Raw genomic sequence first — 27,579 nt, 5'->3', positions numbered from 1 at the left:
AGAATGAGAGTAGTACTTTCCATATCTCTAGCATATTAAATGCTGAACATTTCATTAAATAAACCAAATGTCACAGAATTATGATTCACTTGCATTCTTTCCCCCAGGTGGTCAGACACCATCAAAGAATCAGAAAGTCAATGATAAACAGTCAAAATTAGACTTTTAAAGCTCATAGTATGCAGTTTAATGATCAAATATAAATCATACTTCACATCAAATTCATGTTATTGGTGATATGAATGAAAAAATTATAAAAAAAAGGTTTTATTTTTATAACTTAAAAGACCATCCTAACTACTTAAGCTAAAAATAACTGACAGCATTGTCACATGATCAAATATTTACACTGAAGAAGAAAAAGAAAAAAAAAAACCACACATTTAATTTAATATTTTATTGAAACTTTCCTGTAGAATTATTCTGAAACAGGGTGATATAAAAAAGACAGGTAAATACAAACATAGATGTTTCATGGAAGCTTGTTGGTTCTCTGTAGAGGAGCCACTCAAGTTTCTCCCTTTAAAAATACAAATTTTACCTTTGTTCACAGAAAGAAAATTCCCATAGAGACACAGGGCAAACAGGGAACAGGCCAGTTTCACTCTGAGAAAGCATAATGGACATAATCTGATAGTGAAAAATAAAAACCCAGAATTATTAGGAATAACTGGAGAATGTCATATTTCTGTTGTTTGAAAACAAATGTTTGTCTTCATCAAGGTTAAGGGACTTCAAAAGCCTGAAAAGTTGTCATGCTTACATTAAAAATAAACTGACATCAGTGAAACTGATGTAATTGTAGTGTCAGTTATTATAAGTGTGCAGGCATCTATAGACAAATCTTTTAAAGACTGGCTTCAACCTTTCAAAAGAACTGAAAGGGCTGAATTTTGAGTGGGTGTCTGAAAACCATGGTGTTTAAAACAGCCTATGAGTCATCGCCATTAACGCTGTCGCCATCTTCCCCTTCCACATGCTCACCCTCTTCCTCTTCCTCCTCTTCTTCATTCTCTCCTTCCTGGCTTTTAACCTGAGAGGAACAAAAAAAAAAAAAAAAAAAAAACTTTAGTATGAAACTATAGTTGGAAACAAATCTTAGAGACCCAAACAACATTGAGAATATTAGACATCTTTACTCAAATCATGTCCTCACTAATTCAGCACCAATTACACTTAATCTTAACATCCATAATCATAAATACAAATAGATTCATTTTCACAAACCTCCTCCTCTTCCTCCAACAGATCTCTTTCCTCCTCAGAATCGTTTATCTCTTGCTCTTCCCTCTCTCTGTCTTTCTTGCTGGAATGCTGCAGGGAGGAAGCCTCACCCACTTCTGCCTTCACACACTTCCCCTCTGATGTAAAAAAAACAAAACATGAACATACAATAAATATAAACACACACATACATAGGCGCGTTAGTATTTTCACCCCCCAAAAAATGGTTTTACGCCAGTTATTTATAACTTTTGCTGTAGTGAGTCTGTAGAAATTATCAGTTTACATTTCCAAACATTCATTTTGCCATTAATTGTAATCTAGTGAGATTTTTGTATGTACAAGTAGTCTGACAACAGCCAATATTCTCCACACGGAGATCAGATCTCACCATCATCGAGTCTGTCTATGATAACATGAAGAAACAGAAAAAACTGAGAAAGACTAAATCCAGAAGAACTGTGGCAATGTCTCCAAGATGCTTGAAGAAACTTACGTCCAAAGCTACAGTACTGTGAAAACTTTTAGGCACTCGTGTAATAATGCTGTAAAGTGAGGATGCTTTCAAAAATAATGTGATAAATAAATAGGTTTTATTGATCAGTTAACTTCTGTTAACTAAATCAAATCAATATTTGGTGTGACCACCCTTTGCGTTTAAAACAGATTTTGTTCTAGGAACACTTGCACATAGTTTTTAAGGTATCTTTGGAGGTCGGTTTCTTCAAGCATCTTGGATACATTGCCACAGTTCTTCTGAAAAACTGGTCTCAGTTTTTTTCTGTTTCTTCATGTAATCATAGATAGACTCGATGGTGATATCACATCTCTGTGTGGAGCATATCAGCTGTTGTCAGACTCCTTGTGCATACAAAAAAAAGTTTTGATGTAATGGTATTTTAAAATGTATTATTTTTGAAAAATACTATGGATTGATTATTTTCTGGGCCCATTTGAAGGCCATGTATGATGAACCTGCTGCAGAAACTCGTGAACACTTTTACCGGATTTCTTGCTGTGGTCTTTCTCCATCCTGTCCAGAGTCTCCAGCAGATAGTCAACCTTGTGTTTGATTTGAGAAAGCTCTCTCTTAATTGTTTGTAGGTCATCTGCTTTTACTGAAAGAAAAAGAATTCCCTGAATGCATGTACCAATTGACAAGACAACCAAGGTCAAAAATGTAAAATGAGTAAAGGCTGTAAAAAATTTAAAAAAGTAAATAAAGTAAAAAATGCAATGTTAATGTACATTTTTTTAAATAATAATAAAAACAAATCAACCAAAATGTATTTAACATATTTGTCACTGGTAGATTAAATGGTAAGTTTACCCATCATTTATTCACCCTTGTTTTGTTCCAAACCCGTAAGACTTTTGTTCATCTTCGGAACAAAAATGAAGATTTTTTTTTTACTAAAATCTGAGCCAGCTCTGTACTCTCCATTGACAGCTACCATTTTGAAGCTTCAAAAAGTTCATAAAGAGATCGTAAAACTAATCCAAATAAATTGAGCGCTGTAGTCCAAATTATCTGAAGAGAGACAATCGCTTTATATGATGAACAGATTGAATTTAGGCTTTTATTCACGTATAAACATCGATCAGCAAACATAAACAGAAGCTCAACCGAACCTGCTTGTGGAAGCTCAAACGTGCTGCATAACACGAGAATGAACCTCACTGGTTCTCACACTTAAAGAGAACATGCTTGAGCTTTCGTTTACCACAACTGATGTGTGAGTTGATGAGTGTTTTTATGTGAATAAAAGCCTAAATTAAATCTGCTCAGCGTATAAAGTGATCATGTCTCTTCAGAAAATTTGGACTAAACCACTCAATTCATATGGATTCATTTTACAATCTCTTTATGAACTTTTTGAAGCGTCAAAGTGTCAGTTGCGTAGCTGTCAATGGAGGGACAGAAAGCTCTCAGATTTCATCAAAAAGATCTTCATTTGTGTTCCGAAGATGAACGAAAGTCTTACAGGTTTGGAATGACGTGGGTGAGTAATTAATGACAGAATTTTCATTTTTGGGTGAACTTTCCCTTTAAACAAACCCCTCTATAGAGTGAAAATAAAGAAAAGGGACTGACGGGCTCGAGAGGATGTCCGCTGGCTGCTCTTGGAAGCAGTTGAGAAACTGGACTTGGTGCGGCGGCTGGTTCCCCCACTCATACTGACCCGTGGACGTTTGGAAGGGATCACAGCCCGTGACAGAGGAGGTGGTGGTGGCGGGGGCACACGGGAAGGATATGAATACATTCTGTACAACACAAAGAGATTGAGGTGTCAGCAAAAAGTGCACACATTTATATATATACCCACTGGCAAAGAGATCTTACCTGTCAAAGTATTCTCTCTGGAAATCATAATCCACCTCAAAACCAGAACTACTGCTGGAGAGACTTTAGAAAAACAGAGATTTTAACAACAACAACACTGGCTTATTGGAATAAAACATTAAAATGGGTGAATATAAAAATAAGAACAAATGTATTCCTTACCTGTACATATCTCCAGCTGATCGCTTTGACGTGTTTGGCCTGTGAGGTTTGGGTTCTCCTGCCAAGTTAATATCTGATTGAAAGACAAGGCAATTGTTAAATTAAAAAAAACAATATATAAGATAAAATAAGATAGTCTCAGATTGTTTTATGTCCTCACCAAGCACCTGTCCAACGATCATCCGGCCGTCCTCTCCTGCAACAGCCGCTCGTGCGGTCCTCTCGTTGACGTACTGGACAAAAGCGTAGCCCTTGTGCACAGAGCAGCCAACAATCTTGCCGTATTTGCTAAAAATAGCTTCAACGTCTGCCTTGGTAACCAGCATAGTGTTTAAGTTTCCAATGAAGACCCTTGAGTTCAGCGACCGTGGGTCCGTCTTATTTGTGACGTTGCTGGCAATCAGCTGACTAGCGCTGGGCGAACGACTAGGGCAGTGAAAGGAGACATAAAGAAGGAAATTAGTATATTTTCAAGGGGAAAGCTAGCAAAATTGAGCCTATCCTACTTTTATGACATCTAGTACAGTATTTTATTTATTTATTTTTTTGCTACTTGCTGAGGTATGCATTTGCTAATTTGTGGATGATCTGGTTAGATTATAAACCCACAGAGGACAATACTATTCCTCAATAATTAATACACAGAAACCACATATGATATTAGACATTGAAAGAAACTGTTGATGACTGTGACTCACTCCATGGTGTTACTGCAGGGCAGTCGTCCGTTTGGCAATGGGAATAGTTTGGAAATGGGAATACACCCCAACCAGTGAGCAAGTCTTGGCTCCTAACAGTAACACTGAGAGAACAAAAACACACCTCATTACATCTGGACAAGGCTAGTTTTGTTTTAATCAACATTTGAAATTGTTTTAAATAGATCTAGGTTCAGTGTTTAAATATACATAAGAAAGATGACCAATCAGAATTCAGTAGGCAAAATATTATTGTCATTAGGCGAACATTCTATCAGTGGAATTCAAAGTAAGAATTAATTATTTAAATAATATTGTGTGTGTGGGGGGGGGGGGGATCCATAATCCGTAAAGAAAAAACTATGTTTAAACGGCTAAATCTAGCAAACATTTAGTTTCATCATTAAAAAAAAGTGATGCAACAGATTCCCGCGATGATAAACATCGTTAACTTTGACCTGGAATACCCAGCGCGACCAGAAAGCTGCAATTTGGGTTCTTAATCTTATTCTTATCAGTTATCACCCTCTCTCCTCTCCACATATAGCCGGTTGTTCTGTGGCTGCCGTCGCATCATCCAGGTGGTGGTGAGGAGAGACTCCGACATGATTATAAAGCGCTTTGGGTGTAACGTTATAGCAGTAACGTTACACAGTAAAGCGTCTCATTCATTCATTCATTGTGGTCGCGATATCGACCACAATCGAGTTGGAATATTCCCATTTAACACTCACGAACGCGGTTTGGTTTATTTGATTAAATCACTGTTGCAAGGCATTATGACTCAACACACGTGGCAGAAATTCTAATTCATGAAATGTAATAGAAAATCCTCGAAGCAGACAAAGAGGACAAACAGGGCCTCGATCATTGACCGGAGGTATAACGGATATTTCTGCAAATGCACGAAAAATATGCAAAGGTCATTGTTGATTTAAAATAAAAAACTATAGTTTACTCACCAAAAGTTTAAAATGTGTTATTTAAGAAGGACTAATCTTAAAGTGCCTGCAAAAAAGCAACAACTGTGAATTTGCCGCGAGCAGTCAATCTGCTACGACATAAAGCTGGCCGCTCATTTTTCAAGTTTAAAGTCATATGTTTTATTTATTTTTATAAGCCCTTCTTCTCGTCTAAACTTCGTAACGCTGGCCTGCACAGTGTTCATAAAATCATAAAGAAACGCTCAATTAAGTTGCATGTTAAGTTAAGTGGTGGCGTGTTTTTGTAAGCCGCAGTTGCGCGAGTAAGGGCTTGTATTTTGAAAGAATCATGACCTTTTTCGAGGCGCGTTCTGGTCGCATTGCGCGCCCTTCACACATTCAGTCTCTCTCTCTCTCATATGAATGTCTGGAATTAGAATTTCTTTTATTGTCTATGGGAATTAGTAGTAGCCTAGGCACATAGATGGCACAAAATCTCATCTCAGCACTTTTAATGAATGGTTACGCTATTTTTTAATTTCAGAAACAGTTTTGAGATTGATCTCACTTTGTGTCTCTGGAAAATAGTGATCTATGACATTGTATTATGTTGAATATCAACGTTTTTTTTTGTTTGTTTTTTGGTCTCTATTTGTTAATAGGAGATTTGTGGACACAACAATTGTTTTGGATTTAAGGAGTAAAAGTTATAGTTTTTGTTTTTAAGTAAAAATATAAAATTAGACCCTTGGGGTAGATGACCCCGTCCAACATATCGTTAATTAAAATTAAAATATGGGTATTTAAATATGCCTATATATATATATATATCAAAAGTAATATATACATTCTGTAAAGTTAATCCAAGAGAGGCTTTTTACCCAGGTAGGCAAGCTTAACCCTCTTTTAATAATTGAAAAATTTGTGCTATAGCTAAATTAGAAAAAAATAAATTATTTCCTATAACAATACACTGGCTGATGCATCATGCTAAACTTATGCCTAAATGTGTTACAGTTTTACAGCTATATAATATTTTCAAAGTAATCTTACCCCATCCTACTCAAAATCATGGTCCTAAAAGCAATGCAGAATAAATCTGACTGAAAATCAAACAGGCCAGACGAATTTTAATTATGCATGTAAACTGAAGAAGAAGAAAAAAAAAAAAAAAACGTCAACTCCACTCACTTTAAGGTTGAATTCTTAAACAAATGATTATTATATTTTCCTGAAATTTATTTGCTTAAGTTTCACAATTTTCTAATGCCTTAATGCTGATTGCTCAAACAGCAACTGAAAATGAACATTAAAATCAGGACCTAAATATGACTAGCCTACTATAGCAGAGACAACAGCACTAGTGTAATAATATCGGTAACACTTTACAGCAAGGAAGTTAGCTACATTAGTTAACACAAACAAAACAATAAACAATACTTACAACATATATTCATTATAGTTAGTTAATGTTAATTTACTTTTTTTAATCAAAAGTTATATATCTTAACATTAGGAACTGTGATGTAACGTAAACAACTGTATTGTATTAACATTAATAAATGCTTAAAAAAAGCTTATTCTGAGTTGATGTTATGCTAATGCATTAAATAAAAAAAAAGAGAACTTCTTGTAAAGTGTTACCATAATATCTACGGTTTATAAACATTTTAGATTTTAAGCCAATTAATCAAATGTTATGCCTGTAAATGGCATGTCCCCTATTACACAATTTTGTTATATTTGTGGAAATCAATTATTTAATAGAAATCAATTATTTGTCATTTGTTTCCTAAGCACAGGATGCACAAATAGTGAAAGAGAAAACAAGTTTCTATGCTACCACACGTACAACTAATTAAATAGCAATAATTACATAAACTATGATTACATAGCATGACGGCCTGAAATTAGTTGCACGGAAAATAAATTCCTCCAGTATTTACAGTAAATGAAGGCACTTGAAATAATAAGGCACTTGGTCAGAAACCAAAGAACAGATTTTTCTCTCTTTTTTTTTTACTGCACAAATCATACATGTTGTCTGAACCGAACTGAAAGAACACAACATTAGGCAGCGGTGGGATAACTCCGATGAAAACCCTAAAAAAGAAGAAAAAAAAGAAGAGAAAAATACATGCCAGTGACAGGACAGACATTTTGAGCAGACAAGTGAGAATGAGAAAATGCTTTTAACTTCAGTGACAATTAGGGTTGTAATCCAAAAAAAACAACAACGTTTCATTCATTTAAAAGTATTTTGTCTTATACAATATAAATCTCTGCATCAATACCAATTAAATTGACACCCTTTGAAAGAGTAATGGTTGATGGTGATTTTTACATGTATTTAATATTTATTTATATATATATATATATAATATCTTTATATATTTGTATATACATCTAGTCATTTAAGTTATTCTTCTCATACAAAAAGAGAAAAGTTGAGACTTTATTCCCCTTACAAAAGAAGAAGGAAAAAGAGGGCAAAGTAATTCAAGCTTCTTACCCCTCCCTGTGTACCCCCACAAGTGCTTTACATCCCCTGCCCTTGACCCATAATTCTTTTCAACATGCAAGTTGCAACAGGGTCACAGTCCATCCATGTTTGCTCTTAACCAGCTGAATCCAAATACTGACAAAGAACAGCCACCATTTTTATGAAAAATGGGTTGCAAGGGCTTAGTGGGTTCTTCAGGCAAACATGGAACATCCTGCTACATTTGATCCTTTCCACCTAGTTAGGCAAAGATCTCAAGGATGTACATTCAAACAAAAGACAGAGGAAGAAACAAGGATTCAACAAATCACTGGATCTGAGCACATCATCGTCTTTGCTCTCAATTTCTACGGGACAGGGCTGAGAAGACGAAAGCAGTCCATGGAGAGTTACATTTGTAGCCTTTTGAAATTTCTTCAAGAACTCCAAGTCATCTCCACCCAAGTGCAAAACCAAAAACCAAAGAGCTGGTGTCAAATCTCTGTATTCAATTTAAAAGTCCACAATCAATTTGGGGAATTGCAGGGCAAAAACAACTAAATTAGCTAAATAAACACATTTAATCCAAGTATTGCATGCCCCCTAAGCGCACACTCGTCTTAGAGATTCAAAACTCAAAGCAGATCCCTGATTAAAGTGCACTCAGTAGCATGGGAGAGAGGAACGGAGAAAAACAGCCAGCTCTAAAACCAGATTAAGTAGCTCTGGCTCATCTTCTGTGTCTTCAGTCAGATCTAAGAGAGCATTATTGACCACAAGAAAATTTGCCGCGCCTGGCTTCAGAAAACACACACACACACACACACACACACACACACACACACACACACACACACACACAGGAGAAGAGAACAAAGACAAGACCGGTCCATCAATGCGATGAAAAAGACAAAGATTGCAGTCCAAAAATAACAAACGTCAGCTCAGTTTTGGAGACAGAGGCAGTTCAGATCACTGGAGAAAACTGAAGGATGGCGAGTGAAGGATGGTGCTGTTTTTGAATAAGTAACACTCATCATCTCAGTAATCTGCAAAAGGACTGGCTTTGAGTGTCCGCACTGTCCCATCATGCACTGAACACATCGCTGGGAAAGAAAAGATTAAAGTGGGCCTGTTTTCTACAGCACAGATGAGAAATGTCCTCTTCTGCGCCTCACGACTGCTGCAGCAAAACGCTGCTTCTTGGTTGTTGATAAACTAAGGCAGCAAAACAGTAGAGGCGATATTTCTCCATCGTCGGCTGTGGTCTTCCGTGTGATACGCTGTAAAACTGGGAATGAAATTTGTCTGTGTCCATGTTTGCATAAAATCAGAGTGGTTAATTGCGTGTGTGTGGCTGCAAATGTATAAAAAAAATATGAATTTCAGTATCAGTTCTTCCCCTAGTAATGTGTGAGTGTGTGTGTGTGTGTGTGTGTGTCTGTGTGTGGAGCATAAAGCCAGATTTTGACAATCGTTTCCCTCTCCCTCACACTGTGTGTATGTGTATATAAAGCTGTGTGTGGGTGTGTTGCTGGCCTTTCAGTGTCTATTTGTGTACCAGTGTGTTACTAGCATGTATGTGCTTAAATATATGGCAGTGTGTGTGTGTGTGTGTGTGTGTGTGTGTGTGTGTGTGTGTGTGTGTGTGTGTGTGTGTGTGTGTGTGTAGGTGTGTAGGTGTGTGGCTCAGGAGGACATGCACTGCACATGGTCTGGCCCTCCGTCTTCTTCATCAGAGGAATCTGGGGAGCTCCAGGATTCGTCTGTGTCGCCCTCTCCTCCCTCCCCTCGCCGGGCCTTAAAGGGGCAAAAACGTTGAGAAAGCTTTCAGTGTACAGTTTTTGAATGGCTATGAAGAAATCAGATCATGGAGCATGAGGCTAAGTTCTTTTATGTCAGGCAAACCAACCATTATGAGGTCATTCTATTAGGGCTGTGCGATTAATCGTAAATAATTTCTGATTTGGCTTCCAACGATCAAGGTAAAATGATTATTGTGCCTCTGCCGCATTCTGTCCAGTACACTTTCCTTTCTTTCCTCCCTAAGCCAAAATTAACATCCAAATCACCTGGATAAGTGAGTGTTGTAAAATGCAATCTACTGTTGCTAAACTACAGGAAGTGCTTGATATTAAACAGTGTTGTGGCAAAAACAATAACTAACAAAACAGCATCAGGCATAAGAAACATTCCAAGTCAATTTGTAGTAAAGAGAAGAAGTTTTATTCTCTTTAAGAGGTTTGTTCACAAAAAAAATGGTTTGTTCACTACCTCGTGATAGGAACAAGACCTAATCACACAGAAAACAGACAGTCTTCTTATACCCCTACTTCAGTATGATCAAATCAAGCTGGTTTTAGAATATGGCCCTTCTAACCCCCTTGGACTTTACTGTCTTCACATCCGTGAGGTCAAAGGTCTTTATTTACTGCTAACCCCTCTGTTTTTCTTGATTGATTACTCACACTAAAGACTTGTTTTACTGTCTGATTTCTTGGTTGCATTCCAGGTGACATATATTCACATTGAGAGAGAAACACAAGTTAAATAAAAAGAAAAAGATTCACACAAAGTCTAAGAAAGAGTAAAATATAAAAATTTCTACAACAACAGTGTGATTAAAAGCACATTATGACACGATAAAAGATACTGTTCCCTTTCTGTGTGTGCACTCCGGGAAGGTGGCGGAACGCACATAAGCAAAGTATACTATGGGCTTCAGATACATGCCTAAACAGTCAAATAGCCTACACACACTTATGTTGAAATGCCATTTTGGCGAGTATCCTCGTAAAAACAATCGGTTATGTCTTAAATTAATGTAAACAATTGAGAAAGGAAAATGTGCATGTGTATATCAGTAATGTTGGATCCGTGCAGCTCTTAAAGTGACAGCAGCCTAATAAACCTGCAGCAGTCATTAATGTTAATCAAACAACAAAAGACAAAGATAAAATCACTCACTGCTGTTGAATGAATAACTTTTGTAGTTTTAATAAGGATTAGTCTATATTTAATGTATACAGCAGTGATATTTTACATTCAATTTCTGTTGTAGGCTATTACTTACCTGAATACCACTGAAAGTACATCTTACTGAAAAACCTAAAGCACAGTTTATTTAATTTGTACTTTTGTTCTTTTTATTTATGTCCTTTTTGTTTGTAATTAGTTTCTTTGCTCTTACTGTATTGCTGAACATTTACTTCTCTTCTGTAACTGTTTTGAGAACCTTTTACCTACATTAGTTAACCTAGTATTAGTTTTTGCTGAAGTATCGATAATTGTGAAATTTCACTGATATTTTAAATTACTCGTATCATGAAATAGATATTGTATCAGCCCTATATTCGATTTATGGTTTCCAGTTTTGTTTGAAAAAGCACAAATTGTATGTTAAGTGTAGAAGCGAACAAAAACACTTTCATCGGAGTGATTTTGATTTCATACAGCAGCATGTTCCTTTGCACAAAGTATATGGCACTATATCTCAAGTATATTGAAATGAACTACATAGTCAAGCCAATAAGACTATATATTAGTAATGAAAAATATGTTAGAAGAGCAAATTCTCACCCGCTGAGGTCTTCGGTTTCTCATGTGTCTCATCAGGAACCAGAGGAGCTGTGTGTCATACTGGTCACCATGACGAACGCTGTCTTCATCACGCTCTCGCTTGTTCTTCTTCATTATCTAAACAGACACAATAAAATGACAAACATTTATATTTTGTTGCATTAACAAAATATTTATTAGCTACACTACCGTTTAAGAGAGTTTTAAATGTTTTTGAAAGTCTCTTATGCTCACCAAGGCTGCATTTATTTGATAAAAAAATACAGTAAAACAGTAATACTGTGAACATTATTACAATTTAAAATAACTATTTTTAAGTTTATTTTTAAGACATTAAAGACTCAGTGTTACAAAAGATTTCTGTTTCAAACACAGGCTGTTCTTTTGAACTTTCTATTCAAAGAATCCTGAAAATCTACTGACAATTCAGCATTGCCATCACATGAATAAATTACATTCTGAAATATATTAAAATAGAAAATGGTTATTTCAATTTTAATAATATTTCATATTACTGTTTTTACTGTATTTAAAAAAAATGCTGCCTTGGTAAGCATAAAAGACTTAAAAAATAAAATAAATAAAAAATGAAACCCCCCCACTACAACTTCTGTTCAGTAGTGTAAATCGTTTCGGTTACTAACGTAACCTCTGTTCTCTCTAGAAGAGGGAACGAGTATTGCGTAGTTACTACGCTACGGGAAAGCCTTTCTTTCTCGAGATACTGAAGCCAAAAATTATCCTTAATTTTTATAATCTTGTCAACGCAGTGCGGCAGCCTGCAGACCTAGGGCAGGCTTACTAGCGTGCCCATTGGCTGCCCTGCGGCAACTGCAGCAGCCTACCGCTGAGCCCTTGGCGTGACGTCACGACCAATGAGCGCGCTTGGCGCGCTTAATGCGTCACAGCCCGCGAAAAGGGGTGTGGCTTAGCGTATAAAAGCGGGGCTCGGAGGCTGCTTCTCTGGTTTCTGTCGCATGAAGCGAATGAGCTCGTGGCGCGAGCACGGCGGGCTACGCAATACTCGTTCCCTCTTCTAGAGAGAACAGAGGTTACGTTAGTAACCGAAACGTTCTCTTACGAGAGGTTCTCTCGTATTGCGTAGTTACTACGCTACGGGAACACCCTTGTCAACGCCGTGCGCGCCCAGCATCCACTGAATGAGTCCCAGGGAGAGCCCGGGGAACGTGATAGCAGAGAGCCGGGCGGCCCACAGAGGGCTAGCGCCGTACATAAGCACACACTAGGGGTTTAGGAGCGGCACGGCCGGTCCGAACTGACAATTCCCTGTATAGTGCAGCTCAACCAGTAGAGCTAAATCACACAATGTAGCCCGCGCACAGATAGTGGGCTGGCATACGCGAGACTTAGACTGATAACACTTTCGCCTGCAAGGCGGGAACATCCAGGTTGTAAAACCTAACAAATGTGGAGGGGGAGGTCCAGCCTGCCGCTGCACAAATGTCATGAATGGGAATTCCGCTGGACCACGCCCACGACGAGGCCATGCCTCTGGTGGAGTGAGCTTGAATGCCCAATGGGCACTGCAGGTCTTTAGACGCATAAGCAGCAGCAATAGCGTCCACTATCCATCTGGACAGGCTGTGTTTCGAGGCGGCGAGACCCTTGGTGCGCCCGCCAAACGAAACAAAGAGCTGTTCCACCACTCGTTTGACTGAAGACAGTGCTATCAGAAAAACGGTTTTGAGCGTGAGGTATTTCATATCCACAGTTTCCAAGGGTTCGAAGGGATGCGCTTTCAGGGCCTCCAAGACCAGTGAAAGATCCCACATAGGAACCGAGGGGGGTCGCGGGGGGTTCATCCTCCTGGCTCCTCTAAGGAAGCGGATGACGAACTCGTTCCTTCCTAATGCGCGGCCCAGCGCTGAACAGAGAGCGCTGAAATGGCCGTGACATAGACTTTGAGCGTGGAGGGGGACCTGCCCGCGTCCAGTAACTCTTGAAGGAAACACAGTACTCGCGATACCCCACATGTCTGTGGATCGAGCCCCTTAGCAGTGCACCATCTGTTAAACACTGACCATTTCGACATGTAGAGCCGCCTCGTAGAGGGGGCTCTAGATTGTATGATCGTGTTCATGACCCCGTCTGGCAGATCAGCGTGTAATCGTTGAGGCTCCACGCATGCAGAGACAGCGCTCTGGATGGGGATGCCATATCGAGCCGCGGGCTTGAGAGAAAAGGTCTCTCTTCACCGGTATCGGCCAGGGGGCTGAGTCTGCCAGCTGTATTAGATCCGGGAACCAAGCTTGGTTCTCCCAGTATGGGGCTAAGAGGAGCACTGTGTGGCGCGCTTCCCTGATTCTCTTGATGACCTGAGGCAGCAGAGAGACCGGGGGAAAAGCATACAGCGGGCCGCTGGGCCAGGTCTGGGCCAGCGCGTCCTCGTTCTTCGAGAAGAACTCTGGGCAATGAGCGTTGTCTTTTGACGCAAAAAGGTCGACTTTCGCTTTGCCGAAACGGCGCCACAGTGACTGGACTGTTTGGGGGTGTAGAGACCACTCCCCAGGGGGAACGTTGTCCCTGGACAGTCTGTCGGGGCCCTCGTTCAGGTGGCCAGGCACATGCGCGGCTCTCAGCGAGCGCAGAGAGTGCTGAGCCCACACGAGGAGGCGTTCCGCCAGGGTGCAGAGCGTCTTTGATCTGACACCGCCCTGGCGATTCACATAGGCCACTACCGATGTATTGTCCGTGCGGACTAGAACATGGTGACCGTGGAGGAATGGGAGGAAGTGTTTGAGCGCTTTCTCGACCGCGAGCATCTCTAGACAGTTTATGTGTAGGAGATTCTCCTGGTCTGACCAGCGGCCATAGACCGGTCTGCCTTCGAAGAGCGCTCCCCAACCTAGGTTGGAAGCGTCTGTCGAGACAACTTTCCGGTGTGAAATCACTCCCATAGTCACTCCTGTGTGATACCATTCGGCTGCCAGCCAGGGCTGCAGGGCTGAAATGCAGCTCTGATTCACTCTGACTCGCAAGCCGCCGGCCGCCCAGGCTCGGTGGGGCACGCGCGCTTTCAGCCAGCGTTGAAGCGGGCGCATGCGCAGTAAGCCCAGCTGGAGCGCTGCTGCAGCTGAGGCAATATGCCCCAGGATACGCTGGAATGTCCTCAGCGGAACCCGGCTGCCTATTTGGAGGGATGCGGCGAGGAGGCGGATGCGGCGCGCGCGCTGCTCTGACAGTCTGGCCGTCATAGCCACCGAGTCCAGTTCTATTCCAAGAAGGAAATTGACTGACGGGGCGATAGCGAGCTCTTGGTCCAGTGACCGAGAGACCCAGATCCTCCAGATGGCTGAGAAGCGCTGTTCTGTGAGACACAAGTTCCGTCTCTGACAGCGCTAGAATAAGCCAATCGTCCAGATAATTCAGTATTCGCATTCCCTGTTTTCTCAGGGGAGCGAGAGCCGTGTCCATGCATTTCGTAATGTACGGGGTGCCAAAGACAGGCCGAAGGGCAGGATTGTGTACTGATATACTCGACCGTTGAAGGCGAATCTCAAGAATGGCCTGTGACGGGGAGTTATCTGGATCTGAAAATATGCGTCTTTTAGATCGAGAGAGATAAACCAGTCTCCTGGGCGAATCTGCGCGAGGATTTTTCTGGTTGTGATCATTTTGAACGGCCGTCTCATGAGGGCTTTGTTCAGATGTCTCAGATCTAAAATAGGTCTTAACGCTCCGTCCTTCTTGGGTACGAGGAAGTAGCGGCTGTAAAAGCTCGACTCGCTCAGAGAAGGATGAACCTGTTCTATAGCCCTTTTGCGCAGCAGCTTCGCTATTTCGGCTTGAAGCAGGTGCGCAGCTTCTGAACTCACTTTCGTCTCCGTCTGTGCTAGAAAGCGCGGAGGGCGACGAGCGAATTGAAGCGAATAGCCGTGTTTTATAGTACTCAGCACCCATTCTGACGCGCCCTGAATAGCTTCCCATGCTTCCGCATGCATAGCTAGGGGTCGAATGGTCTCTGGGTTCAGATCGCCGCGCTGCGCGGGATTGGGGAACCTGTATCAGAGAGGATGGAGCGGCGTGCGCGCCGCTGGTGCTCGAACACGGGGGCTGGTAAACAGTATTGGCCGGCTGTACAGCGTTCGGTAGCTCGGTCCCAGAGGATGGAGCGCGATTTGCTGACAAACACCCCTGGCGCGAAAGCGGCGTGGGGATTGTAATGTCTAAAAGTGAGTGCGCGTGCACGTGAGCGGGCGCAGAGTTTACACTTATGACACGGCCAGTGTTTGGGAGCTTAGAGGGTGTGCGACCCGAGGTAACTGAATGGCAGAGCGAGCAGCGGGTAGGTGTGAGCACAAAGTTGTGGGCACATTTACTACACTTAGTACTCGAGCGGCTTGTGTCCGCTTTATGAGAGAGCGCTCTATGCGCGTTACCATGGGGACCATGTTTGTGTGAAGCAGTGAGCACATGGGAGTGGGCACATTTTCTACACTTATGACACCTTCGGCCAGAGCCGGAATGTTTGTGAGCTTTAGAGGATCTGCAACCCGGGGTAACTGTGTGATAGAGCGGGCAGCAGCTAGGTGTGAGCACAGAGTTGTGGGCACATTTACTACACTTAGTACTCAAGCGGCATGTGTCCGCTTTATGAGAGTGCGCTCTGTGAGCGTTACCGGGGAGACCGTGTTTTGTGTGTAGCAGTGAGCACATGGGAGTGGGCACATTTTCTACACTTGTAACACCATCGGCGTTATAGAGCAAATGCTTTGATGGCTCATATGTTTAGACGCTCATAAATACTCAAGCACCATCCTGTGAGATGCGGGTTCGCTTTCTGTATGTAAGAAAGCTGGCCGCGAGCTCGGAGAAGCCAGCAGAAAAAATATTTTTCTGCCGCCAGAGCCGGATTTGAACACGGTTCTCCAGTGCAGAAGCGTAATATTCTGCCACTGAGCCACAGGGGCACACATGAGCTTCCAGTTGGTGCGAGCATATGACCGAGCGTCGTGTTTCGGCGTTTGTTTGCAGGCGCGCGTGTATTAAAACAGGCCCGTTTACTGCAGCATTAGTATTTCCAGCCGCCTAAACTTAGAGGGGACTGAGAAATATGTATCCCGTGAGATGCGGGTTTGCTTTCTGTATGTAAGAAAGCTGGCCGCGAGCTCGGAGAAGCAAGCAGAAAAAAGTTTTTCTGCTGCCAGAGCCGGATTCGAACACGGGTCTCTGGTGCGGAAGCCTAATGTTCTGCCACTGAGCCACAGGGGCACACATGAGCTTCCGGTCAGTGCGAGCATATGACCGAGCGTCGTGTTTCGTTTCGGCGTTTGTTTGCAGGCGCGCGTGTATTAAAACAGGCCCGTTTACTGCAGTATTAGTATTTCCAGCCGCCTGAACTTAGAGGGGACTGAGAAATATGTATCCCGTGAGATGCGGGTTTGCTTTCTGTATGTAAGAAAGCTGGCCGCGAGCTCGGAGAAGCAAGCAGAAAAAAAAAAAAAAAGAAAAAAAAAAAAAGTTTTTCTGCTGCCAGAGCCGGATTCGAACACGGGTCTCTGGTGCGGAAGCCTAATGTTCTGCCACTGAGCCACAGGGGCACACATGAGCTTCCAGTCAGTGCGAGCATATGAACGAGCGTTTGTTTGCAGGCGCGCGTGTATTAAAACAGGCTCGTTTACTGCAGTATTAGTATTTCCAGCCGCCTGAACTTAGAGGGGACTGAGAAATATGCGAGGATTGGAGGAAGTCCGGCCTAAGCGGGACGAAAACACTCTCTCTTCCTCCTTTCGCCGGTGCTCGTGACGTCCGCTCTGATATCCCTTGAGAACGGCGCAGTTGCGCGGCTCGAACAAAGGGAGAGAGAGCGGGAAGATGTCATTATGTGCTGTGACATCGTTTGTTTGCAGGCGTGCGTGTATAACAACAGGCTCGTTTACTGCAATATAGATATTTCTAGTCGCCTGAGCTAGGAGGGGACTGAGAAATGTGTGAGAAACAGAGGTGGCCGGAGAGTGACGCGCGCGACCGAGACGCGGGGTAGCTTTCTTATAACGTAAAGGAAGCCAGCCCGTGACCGTCTACTTCTGACATCCCTTGTGAGCGGCGCCTTGCGCGGCTCGAACAGAGGGGGAGAGGGCGTGCGTCATCCGGGGGGGGGGGGGGGTAGCTTCCTTGTAACGTAAAGGAAGCTATAGCCCGTGACTGTCCGTTCTGACATCCCTTGTGAGCGGCGCCGTTTGCGCGGCTTGACAGAGGGGAGTAACCAGCTGGTCTGCTTCATCCCCTGAGGCGACGGCAGTGCGGGCAGAGGCCGGCCGCTGCGCGTCGGTGAAGGGCGGGGGAGAAGGAGAGAGCGAGGCTCGCGGGAGGGGCTCCGGCGAGCGCTCAGCTATAACCACCGGCTCGGAAGGCCTTTGAGAGCGGCGTTTTTTCTTACGCGGCCCGGAAGAGGCAGCCGGAGAAGGTGGAGGATCGTGAAACATGGCGAGTCGAGCCCGCAGGGTCGACATCGGCAAGTCCTCACACTGTTCGCAGCCGCCCGTGAAGGGCGCGGGCTGCGTGGTCGAAACCCAGGCAGAGAGCGCAGATCACGTGGCGGTCTCCTACACTGAGCGCGGCTCTGCACGAGCCACAGGATGAGCGAGGCATTTGCAACAACGCCTCGCGCTCTTTTAGATGCAAAGTGTGTCGCGGGGCGAACACACAAACACATACAACACAGAGCAGTAAAAGGATATATTCGCCGGATAGCGAAGCAGGCAGGGAAAGCTGAAGGCGGCGAAGGCGGCCGGCGTCCTCAGGCTGAGATCCTCGGCGTGCTGGTCGCTTGATTCGACGGCGGCTTCCTCAGAGAGCAGCGATGCGTAGAGCTTCGCTGAAAAGACAGAAATCAGAGAAGCAGCCTCCGAGCCCCGCTTTTATACGCTAAGCCACACCCCTTTTCGCGGGCTGTGACGCATTAAGCGCGCCAAGCGCGCTCATTGGTCGTGACGTCACGCCAAGGGCTCAGCGGTAGGCTGCTGCAGTTGCCGCAGGGCAGCCAATGGGCACGCTAGTAAGCCTGCCCTAGGTCTGCAGGCTGCCGCACTGCGTTGACAAGATTATAAAAATTAAGGATAATTTTTGGCTTCAGTATCTCGAGAAAGAAAGGCTTTCCCGTAGCGTAGTAACTACGCAATACGAGAGAACCTCTCGTAAGAGAACCGACACAAATAATAGCACTACACTTCATGTCATATGCATTATATGGAAACATATCTTCTGTGGCATAGTATGTACCTCTTTAAGTCCCTTTAGTGTTGTGGGATTCTCAGCAGTGGGCGCCCACAGCTTCACATCATGGTCCAAACCACTGGTGGCTAAACCTGGAAGATGAGGATGTGGCTCCAGACAGTTCACCTGAACATAGAAAGAAAATATTTTTGGGACGGTAAAGAATACTCCTACACTTCTATCAATTTGTAAACCAGAAGTTAAAGGTTCTAGTCTAGATTAGTCAAGTGACAGGGTCTTACCACTCCTCCCCGGTCTCCCTCCATAAACTGAACCACACGAGCAGAGTTCTTATCCCACAAGTAGATGTGTCCACAGTCACTGCCACTGACAACAAACTCACTACAGGGACCATAAAAGTTAACCCCCTTCACTGGATTTTCCAATAGCAGATGGAAAGAGAAAAAAAAAGGGGGAAATGGTTTCACAAAAACTGAATCAATATTGGTTATAACATGCATGCAAAATGTGATACATGCCTTATACTGCAATTAAACCAAATGAAAGCATTCAGGTTTGAGACAAGTACCGGTAGCATTGTTGCGGTGACCCTTGTATCTTCTACGGTAATCAGCCCCATCACTGTGGCTGGAGTCGAAAAGGTAAATGTCCTCGTCATTGTAACTTGCCAGCAGTTCTGGAAGACAGTTCAATCATGACACACTTTGAATGTTGCTACAACAGATCATATAACATGTAAAGTTTTAATCAGAGCCATGAAACAATACAAGGGTCATAAGTTAAGGGTATAAGTTTACTTATTACCTGTGCCATCATGGCTGTACACTAAACAGGTGATATTTGTTTTGGACTCGCTGGCCACCAAGTGAGAGGGACAAAACTTCTTTAGCACACCATTATTATCGTGTTCATTTATCTTTCTCTGGTCATAGATCCTATCACATATAAAAAAGGAAGAGAGAGAAACAGTGATGCAGTACAAGAGTTATGTGCCATTGGAGAAACAATTGTAACAGGTATAAAGTTTGACAATTGCATCAGAAGCAACTTGTGATATAAAACAACGTTAGGTGTTAAGACATGATTTCAAAACTTGTAATAGTCATAAAACTACAGACATACACAGAAGCATGACTTTGGTGCAAAGGAGGTGACGACATGTCAGTGAAGATGTTTGTCTCACCTGACATACTGGTCTCTACCACCCACAGCAAATTGGTGCGTGTTGGCTGGGTTCACGAAAATGGTATACAGCCCAACCTTCTTTTCGCCCTCCTTCACCACCACCAGTTTGCTGAGCGAAAAAAAAATGAACAATTATTTAATTCTTCATATAGAACAAGAGTGTATCATATGAAATCACACCCATTCTATGGTCTAAAACAATGCAGACTTAATACTCCAAACCCACCTAAATGAGTTAAATAACATTGTTATAAGTTTGAGTGTAAAGAGATAGTTTTTCCATGATGCCAGTAAATAGGAATCTGGTTGTTAAAAGATTATGGTTTCTCTAATGTGACCAAATATTTTCTTTTCTTCAGGATAGCAGATTTTTTTTCATTGTTAGCCTTTTTGCCATTTTTATTTTTGTAGCATAGAAAAGAAAATAAGAGAAGAAAATGGGAACTGGATCAGGAAATATGGCAAGCGAATATCAAACACATTAAAATTTGAGCTTCTTGGGGGAAAAAATATGTCGGAAAAAATATGACAATCGGAAGCAATTCTAGGATTGCTAACCCAGATATGTGATGTTTTACAGTAAATGTGAAGAGATAATCACGTAATCAGATTTTACAGGTAAGTACAACCAATTTATCTCCAATAAAGTGGGTCTATTACTTGCTATTAGAATGCTGAAGTGTATACAATATAATTCAAAGTTTGGGGTCAGGAACATTTTTTTTTAAATGTTATTGAAAAAATTCTCACCAAGGTGGCTTATATTTGATCTTTTAATATATTTTAAAAAGGTAATTTATTCCTTTTCAGCATCATTACTCCAGTATTCAGTGTCACATGATCCTTCAGAAATCATTCTAATATGCTGATTTGGTGCTCAAGAAACATTTCTTATTATTATCAATGTTGAAAATTGTTGTGCTTCTTAATATTTTTGTGGAAACTGATAAATATTTTCAATATTATTTGATGAATAGAATGAAAAGCATTTGTATTTGTAACATATTTTGTAACATTATAAATGTCTTTATTCCCATTTCCATTGCTTAAAAGTATTAATTAAAAAATTACTGATGCCAAACAATTGAATAGTAGAGTATATCATGATGTTACTAAATGAGTTAGTTTTATAGCATTACTTCTACACTGTTCACTTTTGTCCCTCTGGTGAAGAGCTGATTTTCTTTTCCTCTGCCAATCTTAAGGCAGCTGTCTGTGACATTTGTGATATGACTTTGCACTCACTTGGCAGGTCTGTCTAAACGCAGGTCAATGCCGAACACGACTGCGTCTTCACCAGCGGAGAGGAAAGAGCAGGGAGAGTCTGGCTCCAGTGCAAGCTGAGAAAATAAAATCTTATTTTTCACAAGCATTCACATGTGACTCACTCTTTGAGTGAAATCCTGTTTATATGTTGCCCTAAACCAGGGGTTGGCAAGTAAGTTTGGCACTGGGCCAAAAAGTTTTCAGAACATTAAGTCAAAGGATAATTTAAGAAATGATTTGATGAAAAATGCAACTAGAATTGCCTGTGACAGACTGTTACAATGTCTTTTGTAACTGGTAGTGAGCTGTTACTCTGTGTTAAATCCTGTAGTAGGACAGTCATTGACAAAAAGTGTGGTGGTGTCTGGGTTTTACACTGGATAAATTAATAAAGCAGTAGTGACACGTAAACTGGCAAGTATCTTCATTCACCAACTTGCAACACAGACCGCCTTGCTAAAACACACATATGTAGGAGATGCGGAATGGATAAAAATAACTAAAAAAATAAACTTGAATAAGCTCATTAATGGCATGTTTGAGTCATGCTCTTAATGAACTATGTTTTATTTCCTCTTTCCATATTGTGAATAATAAATTTGTATCATTTTAATTTGCTTGTTAGAAGTTGTTACACAATTGAGCCTAACTTATTGTAATAATTTGACGTAGCCTACTTTTACACTCAGAATTATTCTTTGGCATCCTCACGTACTAAATGCATTTTTTTAAATTGTTTGCGTGCTGGAGGTACGCTATTACGTCGTGCGCAGAGTGATGTTAACATTTAAGCTAGCTGTTGAGAGAAAATGGCGCTATCAAAGAGTCTAAAGAGGAAAGTCGACAGCAAAAATAGGGCATACAAAGAAGAACGGAAAGACAACTAAGCGTTCATCCTACCTAGTTTTGTGAATGCAAAGCTGGTGTGTCTTATCTGCAACGAAGCGATCCACAGACTCAGAACTTTTCAAATTAAAAGCTCTCAATTCATCTCAAAATAAAACATTGCTACAAAAACATTCTCGTACTTTTATTTTGAAGGCAAAATCACTAAAGACGAAGTGATTGTGATTAACTGTTGCTGTCTTGACAGATCTATTTCAGAACCAGCCGCAATCAAAATAATCTGGCTGCGGGCGTGGGCCAGATATTATTGCTGGCGGGCCAGTTTTGGCCTGTGTTGCCGACCACTGCCCTAAACCAATAGACCTCAGTTCTGATACACAGAAATATGTTCTTTGTTCTAGCACCACAGCATGTTCGAATGCTTGATTCTGTTTGGTTGACGGATGTTCCCAACTGTTGATAAATGAACGTGTGATTGTAAAGCTCCACCTCTCACAGATTACACAGGTTTGGTTTGAGGTAACCACTGAAATAACACAAGTCCAGAACAATTCATTCACCCATCAGAATAACAGCCACAACTTGAAACACCTTAATCATTCATTTCAGTCCGTCATCTATTATTCATATCAAATATACAATTAAAAAACTTTTATGGATGATCATACCTTATGAGCTGCACCTTTGTGCTGGGCCACTCTTTTGGTGTTCTTGCAACGCTGTGTAGCAGAAAGCTCAGCCACTCTGATCTGTCCATCTCTGGCACACATGGCCAATGTGGAGTCACCGCTGTGTGGGAGGAACTTTGCCTGGGTACAGAATAATGAATAATAAGGAGTGAAGAGGCACTGATTTAAATTTCTACATTTTAAAATCTTCCTCTGGACATCAGAAACTAAGATGTTCAGAGGAAGTTAAAACACTTTTAGAGGGTCAACACAAAAAGAGGTTTCTGTCCAACATACCCAACACAAATTTAAGAAATCACAAATAAGTTGAACAAAATGTACGGTCAAGTTAGCCTACAGGACTGGGGATAAACTACTGATGTGGCTTTTATCTAGTTTTTAATAATGTGAAGATATACTATACACTTCTAAAAAACACTACCGTTCAAAAGTTTGGGGTCAATACGATTTTTTTAATTGCATTAAAACTGATCAATTTTCTTTTATTATTATTTTTTTTTAAATATATTCTTTATTAATATTTATTAATATATATTCTTTATTAATATATATTCTTTATTATATATATATATATAAATGCAGCTTGATTGAGCACACGAACGGTAGTGTATTGATAAAACACTACGTATACATTAGCCTGAGCAAGTGTCAAAATAAGACTCAAAGAAACAAGCCTTGCTTGTGTTTCAAAAGCCCTAAATGTCACCTTCAGTAACATCAAGAAAAGGTTTTCTTTGTGCCTTTCCAAGTTTTCCCATCAAAGTGCCACTGTTTAAATCGGAATGCAAAGATTTTAGAGCTTCAGACATCTGCAGTCAGCTAAACTGATCTTCCTCACCTGAAAGACATTGCTCTTATGTCCGCTGTCAAACTCCAGCTCCGCCTTTCTGCGAGCCCAGTCCCAGATCACCACGCGGAGGTCATCGCTGCCGGATGCCAAACGGGTGCCGGAGGGGTTAAAGTGGAGGGTGTTCACGCAGCCTGTGTGTCTCTCCAGGCGGCCCTGCAGTTCCAGCCTCTGCAACAGACCCCGCGCCCCACACACCCTCCTCGCAAACTGGTGCGAATCACGGCCGATCTCTCTGGCACGCAGAGAGGGGACCGCGCACCACGAAGGACGACACAGGTCACGCAGATCTGCTCCCAGCCACGCTTCCATGGCTTGCTCGTCTTCTTCCTCCACGTCATCCTCCTCCTCATCTTCTTCATCATCATCATCGTCTGAACTGGAAGATTGATGTGTGGCACCACCGCTGGGTCGATTCCTCTTCCTGGCGGATCTCTTACTTTCATCTTTTCCCCTCCCTCCTCCCTCACTCTCTCTCTCTCCTTCTTCAGTGAGAGAGTACAGCCCACTGCCATCCATGCTGTCAGTGTCCTCCTCTTCTCCCAGTTCCTGCTTCTGCTCAGAGTCTGCCATGGGCCTGTCCTGACCACCCTCACTTCCCTCTGGAGCTGAACTCAAATTTGCTGTCAAGAGAAAACTTGAAAAATTGGTGGAGCATTGCTTACATATATCACAGTCAAAGTGATGCTTGGGGTCAGGAATACTTTCCTTATAAAGAAATTAATACTTTTCTTCAGTGAGGTTGGATTAAATTTAAACAAAAGTGACAGTAAAGACATTTATAATGTTACTAAATGTTTCTATTTCAAAGAAATGTTGTTCTTTTAAACTTTATTCATTGTGAAAAAAATGATCACCGTATTAAGCAGCACAAATCATGAACACCAAATCAGCATATTAGACTGATTTCTGAAAGGATCATGTGACACTGAAGACTGAAGTAATGGCTGCTGAACATTCAGCTTTGTCATCACAGGAATATTATTAACAGTTATTTCAATTGTAATAATATTATTTAACAAAATTACTGTTTTTACTGTATTTTTGATCAAATAAATGAGCATAAGATACTTACTGACCCCAAAACTTATGAACAGAAATGTGTATTACAAAGTTTGGACTCTATTTGTTTCCATACCTGACTCAGGACTGGTTTGGGCCTCTGGCGCTGCAGATGTATCTGCTTCCCCTCTTCCTTCTCCAGGTTCTGGATCATCAGAACCACCTGGTAAATTAAGCCCCAGGAAAAAAGAATTAGCTGTATTTGCCATCATTTGAATAATGTGAGATTAGGAGTATTTCACCCAAGACTTTTTTCACTCTCTTGCCGTATTGACCCCATTTTGTTGTATTTCTTCCATGAAACACAAAATGAGATGTTATGAATATTGTCAGTGCTACTATTGACCATAAAACATAAGTGAATGCTGACAGTAAAGCACCATAAAAGTCATAAAAATACAGCAGCAAAATACAGCTACAACAGAGGGGAAGATTATCAGTTAATAATGACTGAAATGTTGGTCTATTCCTCACACAAAGTTATTATATGACTTCAGAAGACAGACTATTTTGTACAATATTATATGATGATAACATTGGCAGTATAAAACACTGTTTACTGTCCTCATATGGAGAATGGGGCATTCTGTCTAAGATCTTCTTATATATTTCACTCAGAAAGAAAACAGTATGGGTTTGTAACTCCGCATGGACATAATTTTCAGGTTTGGGAGAACTATTCCTTTATTAAGACAGTAAACTGAAAGCTAAAACAAGTTGTTTACTCACCATTTGGGACACTGGATTTGCCGTCTGTATCGCTCATTCTGTCTGACTGTCTCTTCTAACAGAAGAGACCCTGAAGAAATAAAAGACAAAAGAGCTTACTTCAATTACACTGGATTATGTTAAGACAATATATTTCACTTGCAAATTGATTGAAACGCTCGAGAGATCATTTAACGTTGGTATATCCTATAGTCAATGATTACTAGAGTCCTAATCAAAATGAATGTCTTCAAACCGATGAACATAAAAAGACATCATTGCCATTTTGACACATTTAAAAGGTGATGAGCTCTCAGATTGACCCAGCCAGTGAGCTGACAGGATCCCTGACATCAGCTAAAGATGTCAAAATAAGCCTGCTTGCATGGTAAACACCTGCCTCTAATCGCAATACCCATACCATTACCTTGTACCATAACAACTGAGTCCAACTGCAAACGACACTTACATAGCAGCTTGGTACTGTTCGTGCATTAGTGGCAATGCCACATTAACAACTTGACAGTGCGCAGTAAACTGGCTGCGACTAGCAAGTGTGCTAACTAATCTTAGCAATTGCTTTTGTGGCATTACCCTGTTCAAAAATAGAAAAGCTGCTAGATACTTTTGTAAGCTCGCACGGCTCTTGGCAGTCAAATTGTAGCTCTTCAGTTTTGAACAAAGAGAGCGATATTATCAAGATTACAAAGACGTACCGACGAGTAAATATTGTGTAATGCGTCGTGCAGGAGAAACACGAGTTCAACGCGTCAGTAATGGCTGTGTTATGAGTGCTGGCTCAAGCTGACAACATGTAAACATTGGTCGTAGCGAGAAAATGGAGAGCTAGCGAGCGGTGTTACCTCTACTGTAGGCCCAAAGTCTCCGCACTTGTTAATCCTCTGCGCAGATTTCCTTCCTTCACCTTCGAGTCACGCGCAAACAAAAGCTCGACACATTAGGGAGATGCGCCCTGGACACACTCATGCACGGGCGATCCAAAAACCACCGCAGTTTAAGGTCACGTTTTTGGTCGTGCCCGCAGTGTTTATGTTTTGACAGATCTCCTTCGTTAGCACTTCTGTGTTTTTTGTTTTTTTTTCCTTCTCTTTCCTTTTTTCTCTTTCTTTTTCCGGCAAGACGATCGTTCTCCGGAAGTTGGTCTGGGTCCACAAACAAAGCGGCGCTTAATATTACAGTACACACTGATATGTGATACAAAGTAAATTATGTTCACGCTAAAATACACACACGGATTTTGTTGTTGTTGTTGTTGCTCTGAATGTTGATTATGACTACGCCATTTGATATATTTATAATGATAATAATGATAACAAAACGCAACATGTTATTGTTATTATTAGTAATAGTAGTAGTATTATACCAATTGCATATTCATCATAAGTCAAAAAACAAAACAAAAAACAACAGCCTATTTATACAGCAGGTAAAAGCATGGACCAATATCCATGGATATCTAAAAATATTTGGATTAATTAATGATAATAATCAAGAATGCATATAATAACAATAATAACGAGCATTTCATCATATTTTGAAAATAATTACAAAAATAATAATAATAATTATTATTATTATTATTATGCAGATTCATCATCAGTAATAAAAACAAAACAAAAAACAACAGTCTGTTTATACAGGCACAAATATGGCCCAATATCTAACTATATTTAATCAAAATATTATTTTGATTAATTCATGATAATAATAAAACGTGCAAATAATAATAATAATAATAATAATAATACATTAAATTAATAATTATTTCAATTTAATAATCATAATTTAAAAGTATACAAAATAATATATTCAAAATAAAATTTAAATGTATTATTATTATTATTATTAACGACTTTCCGGAGAGACTAAATTAAATATATATTTTTTTGTGTTCCCATTTTGCTCAAATAGCAAAAGAAAAACTCCACGTTTTCACAACTTTCAAAAACAGTAAAAAAATAAAAATAAAAAAATAAAAAATTAGAGAAAGATTTGTAATTTTATGCAAATGTAATATAATAAGCATTGTGTAATAAATGTACATACATTTTTTAAAAAAAGATCATATATATATATATATATATAGGGTGATATCAGCTAAATTAGGCCACTTTTTGGTAAATCGTTTGGAACAATAATACAATACCATATATGCCTTTTCCATGTGTTTTTATGATTAATAATGACTGTTTTTGATAATTTTGTGTTGAAATTATGTAAAAAATATAATTATTTAGGCCCTACAGTTCTTGAAACATCAGCTGTGCCAACTTTTTTTGCATGAGCAGTTTCAGGTAAAATGGGCCAGTCAAACTGCAAAGGGAAATAGTAATTTATCGTCAATTT

The 27,579-nt window shown here is 40.8% G+C and overlaps 2 protein-coding genes across 3 annotated transcripts; both read right to left on the bottom strand.

The window, feature by feature from the left end:
- Positions 1–116: 116 nt before the first annotated feature.
- Positions 117–5,498, bottom strand: LOC307161212 (heterogeneous nuclear ribonucleoprotein C). Of its 2 annotated transcripts, none has more exons than XM_079875820.1 (9): positions 5,391–5,498; positions 4,429–4,532; positions 3,891–4,156; positions 3,731–3,803; positions 3,569–3,631; positions 3,320–3,489; positions 2,229–2,342; positions 1,228–1,361; positions 117–1,033 (listed from the first exon to the last, which is right to left on the bottom strand). In XM_079875820.1, the coding sequence occupies exons 2-9, from the start codon at positions 4,431–4,433 to the stop codon at positions 932–934; spliced, it is 927 nt and encodes a 308-aa protein (XP_079731946.1). In that variant the 5' UTR covers positions 4,434–4,532; positions 5,391–5,498; the 3' UTR covers positions 117–931. The 2 variants fall into 2 exon arrangements, with proteins under 2 accessions (XP_079731946.1, XP_079731947.1); XM_079875821.1 differs by having other exon boundaries at positions 117–1,035; positions 1,233–1,361; positions 5,391–5,497.
- Positions 5,499–9,433: 3,935 nt separating this feature from the next.
- On the bottom strand, positions 9,434–26,346 carry dcaf8 (DDB1 and CUL4 associated factor 8). The gene is made up of 13 exons (XM_079877077.1): positions 26,076–26,346; positions 25,234–25,303; positions 24,581–24,667; positions 23,434–24,065; positions 22,575–22,715; positions 21,040–21,134; positions 19,793–19,903; positions 19,414–19,544; positions 19,178–19,285; positions 18,891–19,021; positions 18,655–18,774; positions 11,413–11,529; positions 9,434–9,633 (listed from the first exon to the last, which is right to left on the bottom strand). Exons 2-13 carry the CDS (start codon positions 25,268–25,270, stop codon positions 9,523–9,525), a joined length of 1,821 nt encoding a protein of 606 aa, XP_079733203.1. The 5' UTR covers positions 25,271–25,303; positions 26,076–26,346; the 3' UTR covers positions 9,434–9,522.
- Positions 26,347–27,579: the final 1,233 nt, after the last annotated feature.

The sequence above is a fragment of the Squalius cephalus genome (genome assembly GCF_949319135.1).
Source record: "Squalius cephalus genome assembly, chromosome: 7".
NCBI classification, from domain to species: Eukaryota; Metazoa; Chordata; class Actinopteri; order Cypriniformes; family Leuciscidae; genus Squalius; species Squalius cephalus.
This window is presented reverse-complemented; position numbering and strand designations above follow the sequence as displayed.